Source organism: Sinocyclocheilus anshuiensis, unplaced genomic scaffold, assembly GCF_001515605.1.
Source record: "Sinocyclocheilus anshuiensis isolate Anshui unplaced genomic scaffold, SAMN03320099.WGS_v1.1 scaffold2047, whole genome shotgun sequence".
In the NCBI taxonomy this organism is placed as follows: domain Eukaryota; kingdom Metazoa; phylum Chordata; class Actinopteri; order Cypriniformes; family Cyprinidae; genus Sinocyclocheilus; species Sinocyclocheilus anshuiensis.
Genome location: NW_015554063.1, coordinates 218,143 through 241,001, shown reverse-complemented (window position 1 = coordinate 241,001; position 22,859 = coordinate 218,143). Strand labels below are relative to the sequence as shown.

At 35.7% G+C, this 22,859-nt stretch overlaps 2 protein-coding genes across 4 annotated transcripts in view; both read right to left on the bottom strand.

The window, feature by feature from the left end:
• Positions 1–236: 236 nt before the first annotated feature.
• actn2b (actinin, alpha 2b) lies at positions 237–18,958 on the bottom strand. Its single transcript, XM_016460564.1, has 21 exons — positions 18,696–18,958; positions 13,903–14,017; positions 13,473–13,592; positions 13,169–13,255; positions 12,897–12,984; positions 12,670–12,748; positions 10,232–10,313; positions 9,477–9,562; positions 9,295–9,387; positions 8,978–9,208; positions 8,299–8,446; positions 8,035–8,185; positions 5,488–5,596; positions 5,253–5,393; positions 4,063–4,245; positions 3,755–3,889; positions 3,477–3,656; positions 2,926–3,072; positions 2,008–2,073; positions 599–757; positions 237–501 (listed from the first exon to the last, which is right to left on the bottom strand). Exons 1-21 carry the CDS (start codon positions 18,819–18,821, stop codon positions 343–345), a joined length of 2,685 nt encoding a protein of 894 aa, XP_016316050.1. The 5' UTR covers positions 18,822–18,958; the 3' UTR covers positions 237–342.
• Positions 18,959–21,810: 2,852 nt separating this feature from the next.
• Positions 21,811–22,859, bottom strand: part of LOC107668593 (prolyl 4-hydroxylase subunit alpha-1-like) — a 12,355-nt gene continuing 11,306 nt past the window's right edge. For all 3 annotated transcript variants that reach the window (XM_016460528.1, XM_016460530.1, XM_016460529.1), the window contains exons 14-15: positions 22,640–22,736; positions 21,811–22,487 (exon numbers count right to left, since the gene is read on the bottom strand). In XM_016460528.1, the coding sequence (XP_016316014.1) occupies positions 22,417–22,487; positions 22,640–22,736 (168 nt within the window). In that variant the 3' untranslated portion in view covers positions 21,811–22,416. The remainder of the gene's footprint in view (positions 22,488–22,639; positions 22,737–22,859) is intronic.

Below are 22,859 nucleotides of genomic sequence, written 5' to 3'. Positions count from 1 at the left end.
CACACCTTGTCTGCAGCGAGGATCCTGAATATATATATATAAGTTTTTTCTAACCCCATTGGCAAAGTAGTTGTTTCTTGTATTGAGCATGAACTTCACAAAAGTTTACTAGATATCATCTTTAAAAAATGCTACTCACATAAAATAGTAATAAAAATAATAATAAAAAATAGCAAAATAATAATAATAAAAAATATATATATATTTGACAAAAAATTTTATAAAATAATTGTGCTCATTTTGTTTATTTGCCATGTCTCAATTTCTTGAGGCTGATGAATAAAGAATTTACTTGGTTTACAAGTGTGATGGGATTGAAAAAGGTCAGAGCTGTTGAGAGAGTTAAAGGTCACTCTCTCCGTAGAGGGCCGTGGAGAAGGCAGTGTAGTCCAGGGCTCCAGGCAGGGCCCCGGGGCTGGTGTATGGGGGCATCCTGCTGATGCAGTACTCTGCCTGGTCTGGAGGAAGCTCTCGCCTCAACTCATCTGCCAGAATATATGGCTATTCAAAACACAATAAACAACAGATCAGATAATTTTTCAGGTACAAAAGACTGTTCTGAAGAGAACTGTTAAGGTTAAGCAAGCAACACACACACCTTGTCTGCAGCGAGGATCCTGAAGGAAGCGATGACCTGTTCAGCTGTGTCTGTGTCCGCTGTCTCTCTTGTCATGAAGTCAATGAAAGACTGGAATGACACAACACCTGAAGTGTTTGGATCAACCAGCATCATGATCCGGGCAAACTCCACCTCACCCTGAAAAAACACACACATACATACATTTATAGCATTTAAATTAAATATATACATGTATATATATATATACTGTATATACACACACACACACACACACACACACACATTTTTAACATAAATATAAATATATAAATATATTTAATAGTCTATTTATGCATCATTTATACATATAATCTACATTTTTCCCCGGGGAAAAAAATCCATAAAAATAAATGTATTTGCCAAACAAAAAAATGTATAAAATGAGAGATGTTTTAAGATAATATATCCACTGTACTATTTTAACATATATTAATATTTTAACATAATATTTTATATATGATATAATTGTATATATTATATATTATATATATATATATATATATATATATATAAGTTTTTTAAGAATGTGGGTAACAAAACAACTGATGGTCCCCATTGACTTACTGAGCTCTTGGAACTATTATTTTTTTGGACTTAATATGAAGGAAAAAAAAGTTTCTCAACGTGTGTTGCAGCGCCACCTGGTGGATTGAGGCTTTGATGCTTTGGACTCCCTTTGGAGAAAGCTGACTGAACTCTCAGTGCTACGCTTCTAGGAGCTTAGTCTCCTTATTTTGGTTTGCTGATTTACAATTGATATTATTATTATTATAACTATTATTATTTTAATTGGGACTTTGACACAAGGTTAGAAAAAGACTGCTTGTTTTTGTTCGTTTTTGTGGATACATACCTCGTAAATATATATAAATATAAATATATAAATATATTTAATAGTCTATTTATGCATCATTTATACATATAATCTACATTTTTCCCCGGGGAAAAAAATCCATAAAAATAAATGTATTTGCCAAACAAAAAAATGTATAAAATGAGAGATGTTTTAAGATAATATATCCACTGTACTATTTTAACATTAAAAAATAGCAAAATAATAATAATAAAAAATATATATATATTTGACAAAAAATTTTATAAAATAATGACTTATTTTAAGAAAGTATATTCATTATGCTTAATAAAATATTTTATTATATAATTTTAGATTTTAAATAGTTTCTTGTTTTGAGAATTAACTTAATTATAAACACAAAACTTTATTAGATTTGATCTTTAAATTAAAATAAAATCAAAATTAACTGAGCATAATAATAATAAAAATAATAATAAAAATAAAAAAGTATTTTGCCTAGATATTTTATACTGGAAAACAAGAAGTTTTTTTTTTTTGGTTCATAATCAGTGAACCCCATTTAAGGCCCTACCAGATCATAACCCATCGAGATTAGACAGGCTCTAAAGTCATCAGAATCCATCGCCCCATTCTTCTTCTGCATGGGAAAGGTTAAAGGGCAAAGGTTGAGAGTGTGTGGGTCACGCAGTGACATGGTCGAAATGCAATGTGGAGTAGAGAAAGAGACAGCACCTAACACAGAAGCACACACAAAGAGACAGCACACAACCACAAACAAAAAAAAAACACAAGAGAGGTACATTAGAACTATATACTGCTGCCCAGGGAATACATATGCATAAATCTATGCAAAGAACTACACATTGGGGTCAAAGGTTAGAGGTCATGTTGGTTAGTACCTGTTTGTCACTTCCTAAATGCCCAAAGCTGATCAGGCATGCTTTAAACTCATCAGTCCTGAGTTTACCCCTCTCCTCCCGAGAGCAAGTACCCACAACAAACAAAAACATGCACAGAATGTGAGCAGAAATTATAAAACTAGAAGTGCTATATTCATCAAATTAGTGCCATTTAACTCTGATTTTAGCACAAATTGCATCTATTTCACATCTGATTTTAGACATACTAAATACTGCAAATGATCTCTCATGTCAAGCTAAATTTGTTCCACTAAATGAATGGAAAGATAATTACCACTCTTGCACTGTGATGCCTCTGAAGAAGTGAAGGCAAGACATAACACAGTGCAAATATGAAATGAATGTGTCTCAGCTGAAATAAGAGAGACTTACAGATGTTTGTATAATGCTCAGTCAAAGTGGAAAAGGGTTCAGTTCAGTTAGTATGGTTATGATTAGATTAGTTATGATTAGATGATTAGCATAGCATCCATTCAACAAGGAAAGTTATGATTAGATGATTAGCATAGCATCCATTCAACAAGGAAACAGGTGAGTAGTTAAGAGTACACAAAGGCTGAGTACAGCACCCGATCAAAATGGTTGAAAGAGGATCGGAATTCATTCATCTGCTCCTGGCTGATGCCCTTTGCATCACGTGTCAGAATTTGAGTCTCAATTTCGTTAATAGTGCGAGCAATCGTAGTCAAAAGGAGCTCCCAGCCAACACGAATATGCTGCAGAGGAAAGAGAAATGCTGTTGTAAAATCATGATTTGTTACATCTCAATGTACACTTGATTAAAGAGTTTGGGGATTTTTTTAATGTTTTTGAAAGAAGTCTATTATGCTCACCAAGATTGCATTTATTTGATCAAAAATTCAGTAAAAACAGTAGCAGTGTGAAATATTATTACAATTTAATATAAACGCTTTCTATTTTAATACATTTTCAAATGCAATTTATTCTTGTGATGGCCAAGCTGATTTTTAAGCAGTAAAAATCACATTCACATTCTTTGAATAAATTGAACGGCATTTTTTTTTTAATACAAATCTTTTATAGCATTATAAAATGTCTTTATTGTCACTTTTCATCAATTTTATGTATCCTTGCTGAAAAAAATTGTGCGTGTGTGTACCTCCATAGTGTAGTTAGTATGTTTGTTGTCAAAGATAAGTGACTCCTGGATGAGTTGGTGATCTCCCTCCAGTCTGTCGATGTTGGGTTTATAGCTGACGATCACATGCTCATACTGCTTCAGCTGCGTCATCTGGTCCTCAAGAGTCCCACCCATAGCCATAGAACAACGACCAATTTCCTGACAGACAGACAGACAGACAGATATACAGACAGATAGATAGATAGATAGATAAAAGAACCGGTCTTATGGTCTATCACATGGCTGAAGCCACTCACCTCCATCCTGGCCTGTATCCAGGGTACGATGAGGTTGGCTTGGTCAGCAAATTGGCGTCTGAGCCTTTCGTTAGCATGCTGTCGCGCTAACTCCTCCTGCAGTGCACTGTCACGCTGGGGAACCAGTTTCTTCACCTGAATACACAAACACACATCATTATCATGCTTATGATTTTGTATTGAAGATCACAGGAATTGTTTAGAATGGCTTAGATATTAACAGATAAATTTGAGTTATAACTAAAGAACACTTCTACATTTTCTGTGCCGTAATGGAACAGAAGCAAGGTCTGAGGGGTGTGTTTGACCTTGTCCCACTTGATGGCAATCTCTTCTGTAGTTATGGTGCTGTAGGGGTTAGTGAGGTCTCCACGAATGCCATAATTCTGGAAGATCTTCAGGACTTCCTGCTGAATGCCAAGGATCGCCTGCCTTTCTGCATCCGCCTCAGGAAGTGTGGCCTTAAACTGCTCGTGAGCATCTATCAGAGTCTACACACAATGGATAACTTGTTTTGATATATGTGACCCTGGACCACAAAACCAGTCTTAAGTCGCTGGGGTATATTTGTAGCAATAGCCAAAAATACATTGTATGGGTCAAAATTATTGATTTTTATTTTATGCCAAAAATCATTAGGATATTAAGTAAAGATCATGTTCCATGAAGATATTTTGTAAATTTCCTACTGTAAATATATCAAAACTTAATTTTTGATTAGTAATATGCATTGCTAAGAACTTCATTTGGACAACTTTAAAGGCGATTTTCTCAATATTTTGAATTTTTTGCACCCTCAGATTCCAGATTTTCAAATAGTTGTATCTCGACCAAATATCCTATCCTAACAAACCATACATCAATGGAAAGCTTATTTATTCAGCTTTCAGATGATGTATAAACCTTAATTTTGAAAAATGTATACTTAAGACTGGTTTTGTGGTCCAGGGTCACATATACACTATCATTCGACGTTTGAGGTCAGTATGATTTTTTTGAAGAAATGAAAGGACGCATTAAACTAATCAAAATGGTAGTAAAAACTTTTACATTGTTACAAAATATTTCCATTTCAAATAAATGCTGTTCTTTGGAACATTGGTTTCCACAAAAATGTTGAGCAATATTTTTTCTTTATTGATAATAAGAAATGTTTGAGCACCAAATCAAATTATTAGAATGATTCTGAAGGATCATGTGACGCTGAAGACTGGAGTAATGGCTCCTTAAATTCAGCTTTGCATCACAGGAATAAAATACATTTTAAAGTATATTAAAACAGAAAACACAGTAATTAAATTGTAATGTTAAATTGTAAAATGTTACTGTTTGTACTGAATTTCTATATAAAATAAATGTATCCTTGGTGAGCATAAGGGACTTCTTTCAAAAACATAAAAAAATCTTAGAAAAAGACAGAAAGTATTACACATTTGACAGCTGAGAACTGTGTAAATACTAGTCTGTTTAACAACATAAGCACGTAAGTCGTGTGTACCTGGACCTCTTCAATGATGTGCACTATGAACATATCCTGTAAGTCTTCCATGGCTCCCTCCATCCAGTTATTAAAGGGACCAGATCTCTTTGCGTATTCCAGAAACAACTGCTCCACCGTCTCCAAAAGTTTCTCTGTCCTCTGCAGAAATTAAACACTTCAAAATCAAACCTTTTAATACTTTGATTTAACAACAATTTTCTAGACAAAACAGGTTGGGAGACAGACAGCATACCTCCAAAGCCTCTCTGCGTTTCTGAGTGAGTGTACCCAGCTGGTCCCAGAGGTCACAAATACTTTGACACCTTTGATTCACTGATGCAACATCATGATAGTCCAGCTCACTTTAGAAAGATAAAACAGAAGATAAAAAAAGACTTTAGGTCAAAATGTTGCATTTGCTATTGAGCCCCGTCTAGTGGTTAATAGATGTAGTACTCACTAACTTTGCATTAAAGGGTTAGTTCACCCAAAAATGAAAATTAATTATATGTTAATTAATAACTCACCCTCATGTAGTTCCAAACCCGTAAGACCTCCGTTCATCTTCGGAACACAAATGAAGATATTTTTGATGCATCCCGTGAGCTCTCTGACCCTCCCATAGACAGCAAGTGTCCTTACACGATCAAGGCTCAGAAACGGTAAAATAATCCATGTGACATCAGGGGTTCAACCGTAATTTTACGAAGCTACGAGAATACTTTTTGTGCGCGTGGCACAGCTGACACAACAGCATACGCTGTTTACGTTCAGTGGATACTCTCCGAAATGGCACCAGGGTGACGCGGAGGAGACGAATTATTCAATAAAGTCGTTATTTTTTTTCTTTTGCACACAAAAAGTATTCCAGTAGCTTCGTAAAGTTACGGTTGAACCCCTGATGTCACATGGATTATTTTACCGATCTCCTTGCTATGTTTCTGGACCTTGATCGTGTAAGGATCCTTGCTGTCTATGCAGGGTCAGACAGCTCTCATATTCCATCAAAAATATCTGAATTTGTGTTCCGGAGATGAACAGGTTTGGAACAACATGAGGGTGAGTAATGACAGAATTTTCATTTTTGAATTGTGAACTATCCCTTTAATGTGGGAATATTCTAGACTTTTGTATCATTTTCTTTTTATGTAGACCAGGGGTCACCAGACTCAGTCCTGCAGAGTTTAGCTCCAACCCTAATTAAAAACACCAGAACCAGCTAATCAAGGTCTTACTGGGTATACTTGAAACTTCCAGCCAGGTGTGTTGAGGTAACTCTGCAGGACACCGGCCCTCCAGAATCAAGTTTGGTGATGCAGACCATCTGACAACCATCTGACAATTTAGTTTTTCATGAGCATTTTCCACCCTCTCTCTACGTATTTGAAGAAAACAGACTGTTTTTGATTCTGTACCTCTAAGACTACTGTTATGATTGGTTATCTACATTTCCTTCCTTTGCTTTTTGTGTCTAAACTAGCATTAGTATGCTAATCATCATAAGTATGCTCCATAGATTATCAGTAATATCACCCTGTATTTACTGAGACAACAGAAAAGTCAGAAGCTGTCAGTCACTTACTAAATACATGCGCACACACACACACACACACACACACACTAACCAAGCCTGCAGGGAGATAATGAATGTTAAAATAGAAAGTCAGCGTGTATATGGATGTCTAGTTATGGATAAGTAGTCAAGTCAAGTCACCTTTATTTATATAGCGCTTTTAACAATACAGATTGTTTCAAAGCAACTGAACAGCATTAATTAGGAAAATAGTGTGTCAATAATGCAAAATGACAATAGTAAACACATTTTTCAGTTAAAGACAGTTCATCATTGAATTCAGTGATGTCAACATCCAGCTCAGTTTAAATAGTATCTTTGCAATCAAGTCAACGGTATCGCTGGAAATGAAGTGTCCCCAGCTAAGCAAGCCAGAGGCGACAGCGGCAAGGAACCAAAACTCCATCGGTGACAGAATGGAGAAAAAACCTTGGGAGAAACCAGGCTCAGTCGGGGGGCCAGTTCTCCTCTGACCAGATGAACCAGCAGTACGGAAAAATCAATTTAAGACGTAATAAAACAGACGATGAACACTATTAACAGCAATTATTATATGATGCAATCAAACTTATAGCAAAATGTGGTAGTTCTGTGGTGTGGGAGATATGAAGCTATCAAGACCCTGTAAGGTGATGAGAAACTGAACATGACAGATTAGTGACAAGGACAAAGTACTTGTGCACCACCATTCAAATATTTGATGCTGGTAAGATTATTTCAAATATCTCTTACGCTCACCAAGGCTGCATTTATTTGATCAAAATACAATAAAAACTGAAATATTGTGAAATATTATTAATTTGAAATACCTGTTTTCATTGTAATATATTTTAAAATGTAATATATTCTTGCTGAATATTCAGCAGCCATTACTCCAGTCCACTCTCACATGATTTTTTAGAAATCATTCTAATATGCTTATTATTACCAATGTTGAAAGAGTTGTGCTGCTTAATATATTTTTGGAAACTGTGATACTTCTCTGAATTCTTTGATGAACATTTATTTCAATACATTTTTGTAATAATCTAAAAGTCTTTACTGTCACAATTTAATACATCCTTGCTGAATAAATGTCTTAATAAAAAAAAAGTATATTACTGACCCCAAGGTTTTGAATGGTAATGTACATACCAAAGTTTACATTCAAACAGCTAAATGAAATGAAGATCAGCAAAAAAGGTAGTACAAAGCATTTTTGAAGACATTAAGTCTAAAAGGTCATACTTGAGCTCCTGAGCAATAGCAGCAATCTGCTCGACTCTGTCCTGATGGGCAGAAAGGTCACTCTCAAATGCCTCGTGTTTCCTCAGCAAAGCTCGGACCTCCAGTAAAGATGCTGACTCGTAGTCCTTCCGGGTCAGCATCTCCTCCTTACCTATTGCAAAACACATGTAAAGCATATATTATGCATCATTTAGTGGACTTTCCAAAGTGGCTTACAGTTCATTTTTATGAAAGTGCAGACACCACTTCATACTCAGGACTCACCTGCAGCCCAGGTCTCATGGTTGGTAGCTTTCTGTCTAAATTTCTCTGCTAGATGGTCCAATCTTTCCAGTCTCCTGATTTCCGTCAGCAGCCATTCCTCATAGCCCTTTTCTGCCTGTTCCAGCCCCTGCCATGCACTTGCTATGTCCTACACAGACAACACATACCAAAAAAACATCAACTATGAAACCAATGAGAAGCTGCGAACATGTTCACCTTACTGGTTTATTCGGGTATGTGTTTGTGAGCTATATACCTAAAAAACAATATTTTGGGGAAATAATTTCCTGAAAAATGCCCCAAAGCTAGTTAGTTAGATAAATAAAATAAAAATAAAAATAACTACAAAATACAAGAAATAGCTAAATAAAAATAAGAATAAAATAAATATATAATACATCTTAATATAAAAACTATTTAAATAAACCTAATAAGATCATATAAACTGCATATTAAAATAAAAATGTTCAAAAGAACAAATTTTCAATAAATAAATAAATATAAAAATCAATAAATACAAAAATAAACAAAAATAACATAAAAATACATATTAAAATAAAAACCTATTAAATAAATACATTTGAAAATAAATCAATCAATCAATAAATAAGCAAAGTGGTTGCGTCTAATTAGACATCTAAGTAAAGGTTTGTCATGTATGTGTGGGTCAAACTCTCACCGAAACCATCTTGCCCTCAGAGGGCATAAATGCAGGTCGGTTGCTGATGCGGAGTTTAGTCTGCAGGGTATTGAAGCTGATCTCCAGTTGACACTTCTCCTGCACTTTGGGAGGTTTGTGCATCCTGCGGTAATCTCGGAAATCCTCCAGCTTCCGCTGCATCTCCGACATGGTCTTCTCCGGCACACGATTCTCCAGCCAGGGAATGGTACGCCTGATCCACTCCAACAGCTAGAGAGTAGATGGAATATTTATGTGTAATATGTGCCTGTGTGCAGTGCTTGGAGTGTATCGGATGTGTGATTATGTCTCCTGACCTCACTAGCCAGTCTTTCATAATCCTCCATCAACTTCTCATTTTCCTGATTCACTCCCAGCACCTTACAGATCCTGTTAGCAGCAGTTTCAGCCTGAGGGAGAGAAACACAGTAAGATTGAAGGTAGAGATGGATAAAAAGATAGTTGGTCTGCTCAATCTAGCACATGCAAAACTCAATACCTGTTCAGCTCCAGCAAAGGCATGGTAGAAGCAAGACACATATGTCATAATAGCTCTCTCATCAGGCTTTGGGGTGTTCAGGATGTCTGCAGGGAGGGGAGATGAGCAAAGGGACAACTACATACATTTAAGGTGGAAATAAGGTGCAAGGGAAGAAAACACAAGTCATGTTCATCTGCTAAAGTGGAAAATGAGGATACGCCTACGTGGACTGAAGGAGCTGTACACTCAGGCATAGCTATATTTCTAACACTCCTAGAATGAGCTCAGGGATCAGATGTACCTTCTGAGCCTCTGCAAAGGTGTTATAATAACAGGAGGTATACGTCAAGACCGCTGCTAACTAGGACTGTGGAGCAAAAGCCACATTTTGTAATATTATAAAGCTAAAAAACAGGAAGTTTGTGGCTTGAAATCTTTAGAATTTGCATCTAGTTTTTACAGTATTGTCTTTTTGCTGCTTTATTGTAAGGAACATGGGTCTAGCCTGAGTCTAGAACTTGGTTCCTTCCAAGGTTTCCTACCAAAATAAATGTGTGGGACCTTTTCTTTGCCACAGTCAACTGTGACATATAGACAATTCTAGTAGATGCCATATTTTAGGCAATAGTGTCTTAAGGTCTTATGTCACAAGCTTTCTGATACCATAACATTTTTGTGAAATACATATTTTCAATGTTTCACTGGCTGAAAGCTTTGTATTCAGCTGGAATGGTATATGGAATATTGTGGAAATTTCTATGCTTATCGTTTACCCTCTGCATCCAGCATTTTGGGGATGTCCAGATGTTTTTCAGCAATGTCAAATGCCAAATTCAGATTACCCAGTGGATCATCCTGCATAAAGACAAAAGGAGAGAAAAGGCATACTGCTTCACCAATTAATAAAGCATAAGAAATAATATATATCACCAAAAAACTAAATCAATATAAATCTAAATTATTTCCATGCAAAAGTGAGTGTCAACATTCAGGTGCTACTAGAGGAGAGAGAAAAAGTTTAGCTCTGAAATTCTTAAGACAAAAAAAAAAAAAAGAATTTCAAATGTTAAATTAGTTCATATTTATCTGAAAAGAAAGCACTGACAAAGCTGAAAGACTGGTTGCCCTTTAAATACAAAAATAACTACACTACTGTTCAAAAGTAATAAGTTTAGCTAGTAAGGATGCATTGTGTTGATCAAAAGTAACAGAGAAAACATTTATTAAACAAAAGACTATTTCAAAAAATGCTGTTCTTTTGAAATTTCTATTCATCAAAGAATCCTGAATTTTTTTTTAAGGTTTCCACAAAAATATTAACTGTTTTCAACATTGACAATAAAAATACAATGTTTCTTGAGCACCAAATCAGCATATTAGAATGATTTTTGAAGGATCATGTGACACTGAAGACTGGAGTAATGACTGCTGAAAATTCAGCTTTGCCATCACAGGAATAAATTACATTTTAAAGAATATTAAAATAGAAAAGAGTTCATTTTGAAATTGTAACAATATTCACAATATTACTGTTTGTATTTTTAATCAAAAAATGCAGCCTTGGTGAGCACAAAAGTCTTCAAAAACATTATGCAAGAATCAATTCTTCCATTCTGCATCCTAAATGTGCATGTTTATGGTTATTATAAATGCTTGTATTTGTGAATGTGTGTGTAAGCAGAGTTTGGGGATCAAGCTTTTGTTCTCTGTGTCAATAAAAGCTGCATTGCAGGACATCAACAGCTGCAGGGGATCCAGAGGGTCCTGGACCCTCCTGATGCTTGTGTCCAAACTGGGACCACTGGGGTCCATACTAAACACTGGATTACCCCATTCAAGCTCACCTGGAGCCGTCAGTAACAGCTGAAAGGGATAGGAATGTCTGTGCGTGTGAGGGGTCTTTTAGTCACTCACTGTGGAACTGACTGACCCTGACAAGCTAAATAAATCCTTAATCTTCAGCGGTCTGATCCAACCAACTAATTAAAACCATAGTACACATACACTGATTCACACCGACTTGGAACTTGGCTGGAAACATTGTCTCATTCTGTTCATGCATTTATGATTCCCTATTCTAAGCTGGGAGCAATGAAATCAAATCTAACATGTCACTGGAGTAACTAACAACATGCTTCTAGAACTGCTTAAATACCACTTTGAAGGGCCATTAGATACAATAAGTTCTAATATGGATTCTTAAAAAGAATCTTTTAGAAACAGTTCTGGTGCTCCTGGTATGTGGATCACTTCTCAAGGATCATGTGACACTAAAGACTGGAGTAATGGCTGTTATGTCAGCTACGCAAATTTGCCATCAACAAAACTTCTCCAAGTTTCACAGAGAATATCAATGCAGCTCCTACAACATTCCTGCAGAGTTCAGCTCCAACCATAAAACATGCATGAAACCTGCTAATCAAAACGTAATCACTATATCAAGTCTTAATCACTACCTAGCATAAAATTCTTGCTAACTCTCACATTTGAGCTAAAAATTTATTGTAACAAGCACAAACATAGCACACACAAATAGGCAATTGAGATACTACTAGCTAAAATGTAAACACAGGCAAAGTATTGTTTCATCTTTTATAAATGTTTTCTAATCAACATTTCATTTGCCTGGAGCGCTGTTCTGGATGCAACCTGCCACTGAGATGAATGGCAATGCTAACAGATAGCTTTCTCCAAGTACAGGATCTAAACTCTGCAAGAAGATAGATGTCCAGCAGGACTGAGCACCCCTAATCTATTAAATTCATTTTATTATGGAAAACAACACATCCAATAGCATAAACACTTGTGCCACCTCCAGATTATGAAAATCAGTCAGTTCTGGTTTGTGTTTGTGAATAAGTGCACAGAAGGCCAGTCCATCCTTCCAGCTATTGAAGCCACAAAAAAGAAAAAAAAGTGAATTTCTGATTGTACATGCAATAAACAAGATGTGGATCTACTACAGACTAAAAGTCAAGCTTTTCGTTTTTAGAGAAGGTCCTTAGATTCCTGAGGGTGGGAGTGTGATGAACTGTTGAGTGTGATGAAGATGTTAGACACACATACTGTAAACACACACCATCTGTGCAGTGATATCAACAAAAGGGAACATCAGGATGTTGTGGCAGACATGTTATTTCACTACTATGATAGGACTGTTAGATCAAATGTCCCAAAGGATCAAAGGTTAATCTGGGGTCACACTTGAGACCTTGTTGAGTTTGGCGTAGTCAATGAGGTCAGGCCTGTGCCTGTGGATGAGAGCGCACAGCGCCAAGCCATCCTTCCAGCTTCACCAGAGAGAGAGGGTCATGTTGGAATTAACATAAAATCTTAAACTATATAACTGAAAATAATAGTATCTGTTTTTCACTCATATTAAAATAAAAAACATTGAAATCATTTTTCAACATTTTTGCACCCGAAAAATAGCCTTACCTGACATGAAAGTTTTGAACATTGACATTCCTGTAAGGGGCAGTCTTCCTCTGACACCACAGCAGAAGCCCTTCTTTAGCCGAAGTCTCTGAAAGATGATTTGAGAATCATTATATAATTCACACATGACTGATCTAATTGTTGTTATTTGCTATAAAATGATTTACACATAACTAAGGGTTGTGAAATGTGCTATTAATAATAATAATAATAATAATATAGTTTTGCTATTTGTGCAGACGTTGTGTGGCATTTTATGTTTGGGACTTTACCTTCAACAGTGATATCCTGAATAGCGAAGCGAAGGATGATGGTCCAGATCATTCCAAGAGTCATTTTCACATTTCCATCCACAATTTCTGCAAAAATATGACAGGAAAATCATTGCTCAGTAAAATAAAGGGCTAAGCTTTTTTTTTTTATATATATATATATAGGATATATAAAAAATTTTAATATGCTATGTGACATGCAAAATTAATAACCTGCATCCCCTAATTTCTTTCTTTATTCAATTTATTTATTTATAAAATCCCAGAAATCCAGGTAACACTACAGTTGTGCAATAAAGCATACCTTCAGCTCCAATGGAGACCAGTTTCACTCCTTTACTGGTGATAAAATCAAGGGCTTTGTTGACATTGGCTATCTTGTGAAAACGCATCTTTCCTCTGTCAGGCTTGGGTAACCTCTCACCTGCCAAAATACAACGTGTCATGAAAACTTTTATTGGCATATAGTTGATATTACATGTTGTTAAGGAATGTTTACTTTGAACATACAAAACTGTCAAATATCATCCTTATATTGTAATCATTAGGAAGACAAGCTGCAATTATTGCCATGTTCATTGTGTTTGCTTGACCAATTATTTTACTTTGACACACTCATCTCTGACTGATAACAGAATACTTTCTGATTGCAGTATTGAAACATGCATGCAAGCTTTTTTGAAACAATATGTATTGTGAAAAGCACTATACAAATGAACTTGAAATGAATTTACCTGAGATGACTTCAAGCAGTAGCATTAGTTTGAGGCCATTCCTGAAGTCTTCCTCTATGTTCTCAATCTGTGTCCCAGCTTTCCTCAGGTGAGAGTTACACCAAGCCGTGAATGTCTGGGAAACAAGTACAATATACATCAACATACAGTTTTCCAACCTCACATAGACACTCTCTCCTACACTCCTAGACTCAACATTCATCAAATGCAGAATCCTTGCACAAAACATAGTTACTAAGCCAAACGTGTGGGATTAGACCAGATTTAAGTCCTAACTGGTTTGTTGTGATACAATGAAAGCATTTGAAACCTCACTGCATGGGTAACTGTAGAAGACTGTGCTAACAAAATGAATCTTATCTTGTGCTTACGCCAAGAAAAGGAGGTAGTTGGTAGTTCTTTAACTAGTTCTCAAACACTGTATGAAAAAACATGGGGGAAAACATATGACTATATATAGCAGAGATTCTGCAATTGTCCAAACTCCTGTACTTTATTTAATCAATGATCTTTGAAAGACATTCTAACTATGAACAGGAAGTGTAATCAGATCAGTCAACGAGACAATAGAATGGCATTGGCATTATAAAAAAAATCCAACACACACTTGTACTGAACACATGAGCATCTACACTTGAGTTGAACACTGAGTTCATCCTCCAAAAATAACCAGCACGTAACTACATGTACAATAAGCTACAAAGATGGAAACTCCAAGCTGCTGTATATCATCCTCTGAATCATCCTATGATTGCTCTCCAGAACCACTTTTAAAGGATATGGGCACTTAAAATTCAGGAACATCTTCCCACACATCAGCATCTAAATTCCAGAGTGAATACCATTTTGTCCACTAAAGTTAATGCTATTAGATTAATAAGTAATAATGTACTATTGAGCACACAGAGTTACAGCTTCAGGACCTTTACTACTTTATGATTAGAGCCACAGCACAGATAAAGAAGCAGAATAAAACTCTATACTGGACCCTTTGATGCAGGGCTGCAAATTAAGATTCCTCAGGCATCAAATAAGTCAAATAAAATAAAATAAAACAAAACAAAATAAGAGGAACAATATTAAAATGGGTCTTCACATATTTGTGACAGGTGCAGTTTTATACTGCTACTGTATATAATTCCACTATCACAAGGATATAGGATATTTATGCAAACATTTTCTCATTTGGATTTGGAATTACAAGCAAATCTAATCTAAAGGACAAACATTATCTAAAGGACACGTTATGACCCAGTAATGCTTGGTACCATTTCATGTAACAAAATATGGCTGTACTGCTGCCCACATCCGTATTAGGTTGCACTCTCAAATCCACCGCTACCCTTTGGCCATTTTTTAGACTTAATAGAGCATCTTTTTAAACCCTCAAAGCAGTTTCAGTCATTGCTGGGATGGAAAGCTTTACTGTGGACTCCAGAGTGCATTCCTGCGAGGTAAGAGTGTAAATTTAGCTCTCTATGCAGAGTCTGTTTCTGATAAGAGACCTGATGAAGTAGGCTCACACTGAGAAGAGAGATATGAGTGAGAATGCAGTGAATACAACGTGTGTATTGCACTGCTGTGCTGTCTAATCGGACAGGAAAGAATTTCATTCATTCTGTAAAACTGTAAGGTGTGTCTGCAATAACATGCCTGTGAGGGGCGATGGTCTCTGGAAGAATAAAAAAAGAGCTATTAGACCCTTACATCATAGATCAACAAGCAATATAAGTCTGCGTCTAACATTTGAGCCATAGCTATTGATAAATATGTTGTAAGTTACTTTGGTAAGAAAGGATCTCTCCTAAGTATAAATACAGTCAGTGAGGTTCAGTTTAAAGCCTAAATGAATTCTACTGTGACCCAACTAGGCCTGGACAAGCAATCATGTTCTATTAACTCAACCAGATTTAACAGAGGATCTATATGCAGACCACAGGTGGAGACTAACTTCCTTCCATAACTTTATTTGCTTACAAAATGGAGCTGCATTGTGTGAATAATATAGAGAACAAAAGATCACTACCCAGTCAACAATTTGATCTCACAATGATGTCATGAGGATCGTTTGAGTTCATAATGAGCTCACCTATTACTCACACCGTGAGGATCACAGTATGAGGATCGTGTGAACTCACAATGATTTCATCTATTACTCACACCGTGAGGATCACAGTATGAGGATCGTGTGAACTCACAATGATTTCATCTATTACTCACACCGTGAGGATCACAGTATGAGGATCGTGTGATGTCACTGTGATCATCGCATGATCTCACGTGTTGACTGGGTAAGGTGATCTGTGTTATGTTTTTGCTACACTAAAATTGTCTCTGTACGTGGTCTGATATGTAAGTTTAATCACCAAACATGTTGGGAATGTCATACTATAATGACTCATACTATACACAAATGACTCATAAATTAACTACATTTGTTCTGAAAGTGTTTAGCAATGATAATCAATGTACATGTTTTATTGTTCAGAGTGTCAGAGTGAAAGAAGTGCTGTAATTTTGCTACAGCAAGAAAATGAATGAATCAGTTTAAGTGAGAGTGAGCCTGCAAGACAGAGAAAGTACACTTATGTGGATCTAATCTATAATCAGATTGGATCTGTGGATTCTTCAGATAAAGAAGAGAGTTTAAGATCACCTGCTTAAGACACAGTTTCAAGACCTTCAAAGCAAAACCCCACATTAGGAATCCCTTTGTGTTTATTCTGACCATTAAAACCCAAAACAAATCTATACGCCAAATCTAGAGTTTGATATAAAATCAGTTATAGTAGCCTACATGTCAGTAAAGCTCCTGACCGCTTCAATTCAGTGTATATCTGAAAACACTATAATAGACTACACAATAAATAAAGGTGCTGTTTATACAAAAGAATGCCCGGCAAAGGACACCGGATTAAACTATAGGGCCTTGGAGTTAAAATTAGCCCATGCATCCATTCTAATCCCAAGGACGTCATGCAGTGTTGGAAGCATCTGTTGACAGTCCGCATTCCAATCGTATCAGAAACAGACACACAGAGCCGCGAGCTACTGCGCTATTGTTAGTTCGGTACCCGCTGCATCCAACCTCAGCGCGCGCTCCAGACCCGTCCGTGACACTGACAGACCACAGAGCCCTTAACGGGACGGGATTCCTTTGCAAACAACTGATAACTAAATCTAAGCTAAATCATAGCTTAAATTATTGACAGACAGACAAATAAATAAATAAGATGGAAATACGTCAAGAAAATATACAAAGAAAATACACATGAAAATAACTTAACTAATTAACCCTGGACCACAAAACCAGTCATAAGGGTCTTTTTTTTTTTTTTTTTTTTTGATTTATGCATTATCTGAACGCAGACTAAATAAGCTTTCCAATTGATGTATGGTTTGTTAGGATAGGACATATTTGGCTGGAATCTGGAATCTGAGGTTGCAAAAAAAAAAATCAATCAAAATATTGAGAAAATTGCCTTTAAAGTTGTCCAAATTAAGTTCTTAGCAGTGCATATTATTAATCAAAAATTAAGTTTTGATATATTTACAGTAGGACATTTACAAAATATCTTCATGGAACATGATCTTTACTCAATATCCTAATGATTTTTGGCATAAAAGAAAAATCGATCATTTGACCCGTGCAGTGATTTCTTGGCTATTGCTACAAATATAGGGCCTACCTGTGCTACTTATGACTGGTTTTGTGGTTCAGGGAGGGCTGTCAGTTTAACGTGTTAACTTTATTAATTAGTTATGAAAAAATAACGCGATTAAAATATTTTAATACAGTTAACACACTGGCCCCGCCCCCAGAACTGTACATCATCTTACATTTCATAGAGTTGACTTGGCAAATATGATGCAGGGCAACAACTACTTAAGTGCAGATATGCCATAAAATTCAAGATATTGCTGCAAAAATCCTGTATGAGTTTTTGTCTCATATTATCACATAATAAGCGATATCACACGAGCAGCAAGAGCAATCACACTAGTGCTGTTTGTTCCGAATAGAATAGTGCAATTGTGACTTTATACAACAGTTCAGTAAATAAGAAGTTAATATTTTGTTATATTTTAAACACAAAATATTGTCTGTTTTTTGCTCAGTTTTGCTAACAAAAATACTACCTATAAAGCCAAAGCAAGATTTTGTTGTGCGTCTGTGAGCAACACAGAGGTGTTTTTCTGAATGAATCCGCGTTTAGGCCGAATCGTGTGAATCAATGATTCAAAGACCCATTCATAAAGAGAGCCGTTTACTGAATTTACCGCCACCTGCTGGCAGTTTTAGTTTCTTATTTCATAAAGGGGGGGTTTTTTTTTTTTTTTTTTTTTTGATTTATGCATTATCTGAACGCAGACTAAATAAGCTTTCCAATTGATGTATGGTTTGTTAGGATAGGACATATTTGGCTGGAATCTGGAATCTGAGGTTGCAAAAAAAAAAATCAATCAAAATATTGAGAAAATTGCCTTTAAAGTTGTCCAAATTAAGTTCTTAGCAGTGCATATTATTAATCAAAAATTAAGTTTTGATATATTTACAGTAGGACATTTACAAAATATCTTCATGGAACATGATCTTTACTCAATATCCTAATGATTTTTGGCATAAAAGAAAAATCGATCATTTGACCCGTGCAGTGATTTCTTGGCTATTGCTACAAATATAGGGCCTACCTGTGCTACTTATGACTGGTTTTGTGGTTCAGGGTAACAATTATCTGTGAATCATTATATAATTATAATATATAAGCGCAAACTAAAACTGTTTTTCTTACCTTCCGTTGCTGTTTTTCCCATGCTGGATCCAGTAGTAAATCCCGGTCCCATTCTTCCTCCTGCATCATGTAGTCGTCCGGTTCATATCCATTATCATATGGAACGGAAAGCTCGATCTGATTCATAATTTTCAAGCGTTATATTCTCTTATTTGATGGGTAACTTGTGATATTCTGCTTCTGAGCTTGAGTTTTTGGTGTAAGTGGACTCTTCAGTGCCTCAGGTGTCTCTCTCTTTCGTTCGTGTTGGTTTCCAGTCTCGCGGCCGCAGAGCGCGAGCAGTGACAGCAGTGAGAGGAGCGACTGTCAATTAGTACTGATGGGTCACATGACCTCTTCTCTTTCCACCCGCGGAACGTCACACACAAAGTTTAACACAGCAGCAACCTTCTCCATTACGTTAAACAAATATAGTCTTAAAAGCTTCCTAAACTCTCAATATTTGAAAATTCAAGATATTGCTGCAAAAATCCTGTATGAGTTTTTGTCTCATATTATCACATAATAAGCGATATCACACGAGCAGCAAGAGCAATCACACTAGTGCTGTTTGTTCCGAATAGAATAGTGCAATTGTGACTTTATACAACAGTTCAGTAAATAAGAAGTTAATATTTTGTTATATTTTAAACACAAAATATTGTCTGTTTTTTGCTCAGTTTTGCTAACAAAAATACTACCTATAAAGCCAAAGCAAGATTTTGTTGTGCGTCTGTGAGCAACACAGAGGTGTTTTTCTGAATGAATCCGCGTTTAGGCCGAATCGTGTGAATCAATGATTCAAAGACCCATTCATAAAGAGAGCCGTTTACTGAATTTACCGCCACCTGCTGGCAGTTTTAGTTTCTTATTTCATAAAGGGGGGGGGGGACAGTTCACCCAAAAAATTCTATTATGTCATCTTTTACTCAAACCTGAATGACTTACTTTCTTTTGTGGAATATAAAAGAAGGTATTTTGAAGACTGCTGGTAACAAAGCTGTTTTGGTTACCAATGACTTCCACTGCATGAAGGGAAAAAAAAAGAAAACTGAGATGTTTCTCAAATTATCTTCTTTTATGTTTCATAGTTTATGTTGGGCAATTGTAGCCTAAACGTTTATGTGTAATACATTTTATGTTGAATTAAATAAAATATTTATTTCTAAAGCTACTATTTGTAATGTCTACCTAATACTTTTTCATTTAAAGGTGACATATCATGAAAATCTGACTTTTCCAGGTTTTAAGTGCTATAATCAGGTCCCCGGTGCATCTACCAACCAAGGAAACATGAAAAAGATTAACCCAGTAACTTTGTTTTGGTAAACCTTTTTCTGCAAGCATCTGAGAGAACCAGTGCGTCTGATTTCGCTCCCTTGGTGACATGGCAAAGGGATCTCATTATAATATTACCGCCCCTTAATCTGTAAATTTCAACCCAAGGCGCCGTTATTGTGTTTTCACAAGCGACAATGGTGTACTAGTTCTAATGCCATGGCGAAAGTTTGAGCAAATCATGCTAACTGTTCTGTCATTGGCTGCACAGACGAGCACAGAACACTATTTAGAGTCCCAGCCTCAGAGGAGACAACAGAGCAGTGGATTTATTGATTTATTTACTGTATATTGCTGCTGCCACACAGATCTAAAATAAACATGCAATTTATTTCCCAGCTGTTTACCTTCACAGACATAACTGACTGTTTTTCGTAACTCATGTGTGTTTTTAAAGTAAACTTGTATGTGAATGAGTACTTAGTTTAGTACTCGCATGCTGTGACATCCGCTTTCTGTCCGTGTGCTTCGGATGTGTGCACTCAGAAAACCGTATATCAGATGTTTAAAATCATATGGTTTAAAACGCATGATTTCAGTGCGATAAACATTATAATCAGAACCAAAACAGATGTTTTTTAATGTTTTTTAAACAGGTACTAGCTGTATGGTGCAGCTCTATTCTGGAAAAGGGGGCGGGATCAGCAGCTCATTTGCATTTAAAGAGACAGGCATGAAAACACAGCGTGTTTCTGCTTCCACTCAAAATAGGCATTTTCAAAATAATATAATAAATGATCTGTGGAGTATTTTGAGCTGAAACTTCACAGACAGATTCTGGGGACACCAGAGACTTATATTACATATTGTAAAAAGGGGCATAATATGTCTCCTTTAACACAAAAATAACATTAAATTATATTAATTCATCGAAACATCATGTAATTAATTAGATTAAAAATGTTAATTGCCTGACAGCCGTAATATATATATATGTACGTATATATATACATCACACAAATCATTTCAAATTAAGCGAGCTTCGCTGCATAATTTAGGTGCTTTGATTTTTTTTTTATTGTGTTCTGTTAAAAAGTTCGTTTTAGGTATAAATAATCTATGCTGTCATTTCATAGATTAAAGTTTAAAGCCACTTTAAACTGTTTTTATTCGGTATAGCTAATACTAGGTCATGCAGTGGTAATACAGCTGCTTTACCTTTTGATGTTCAAACCCAATGATACCAGGAGAATTTGTCATGTGACAGGTGATCAAGACTTTCGCATGGGCTGTGCGAAAAGTTCACAACTTTGAATGCATTTTTTTTTATTATTTAAAATTTTCAGAACTAAATAAAGTTCAAATTGAAGAATAAAAAAAAAACACTGCAATTGACCTTACAGAACTGGGCTAAAAGTACTCAACTTCCCACTTATAAATGTTGCAGGGAAATACAATTTCATAAAAAACTTCAATGGCCAATTTTCAGATTTGTCTGTAATTGTTTTGACACAACACGCATGAGTCCTTGAACATGCAAAAATTACTTTTGAACTATAATGTAGTTACTAATTATTCCATGGGGCTCTCTCCAAGAAAGGGTGAGTAAAATTCAAATTTCATCTCAAATTGTTATGCTAAAATTTAGAACAGGCGTCCGTCATTATTCAGTCAGAAATTCTTACTTGCTTTGAAATCAATCTCAGAATAACTTCAAGAGTGGCCAGTCAATAGTATTTTAAACTCTTCAAACCATCTCACACTGTGCTAAATGCTTTTTTATCTGATAATTTACCTTTGGCGCTCACACATATCATTATTTTTTTATAAACTGAGGCAAACAAAAGACAACTGAAACTCGAAGCATAGAATTTATTTCTGTATAAAACTATCACACGTCCATACGCACAAGTACAAAAAAAGAGAAAGAGAGAACAAATACAACTTAAAGTTGTTTGCATTGGCCTCAGGATTGAAGAAAATACTCTTTGGTACTTCTGTATGTGTTTCAGGGATTCGTAAAACATATTTTTGTAACAGATCTTTTGGTCTCAAAAGTTTGGTCTTTCAGTTTGCTATGTTCCCTGTAACAATTACATTAATGATTATGGAGTGTTCAGTGGTTTAAATGAAAGACTCAAGTAACTTTTTTTTTAAATAGAGGTCTGTTGGAGTTTAAGACAAGAAAAGAAAGTGCAAAAGAAACATGGAGTTAAAAATCAATCCTAAATAAATAACTAAAATAAATCGTTTGATTGGATCTCTGCATATTCACGGTGCTTACAGTCACAGCATGTGCTGCCCAGAAACCTCAACATTTCAATATTTGGGTAGAAGGGCACAACAATAGAAAAACTGCACAGACAGATGCATAGTCATTCACTCCTTGTACAGACACACATTCCATACTGACCAAAACTGACAACCTGACACTAAACAGGAAATAAAAGAAGAAAGGAAGTTATCATTCCATCTCGGACATTGCACAGGGCCGTCTGAATTCTTGACCTCGTTCATGTATCCATTTGTTCGATACTGGAGAGAAAAAAAAAAAAAAAGAGTAGAAAGAGAGAATAAAACAAGTGAGAAAAGTTTGTTACAGATGTGGTTGGCCAAATGTTTACATTTCCAAACTCGCTTATTATTAAGAGAATAATACATAAATGTCCTATTTACTACAGACTCACCCCATTTATTGCCTACTAATACTGGACAGGCAGCATGTCTTGTGCTGTAGTCTCCTTCTCCACTGGCAAAAAGGTTATACCAGAATACTGCAGTACCCTGAAAAATAACAATCAAAGAAGAGAGTGAATATTAAAATTAATGTTTTCATTTTAATCAATGTTTTCAAACTAGTTTACAGATTATGAAAAATGATTCATTATTAGTGCATACCTGTCAATA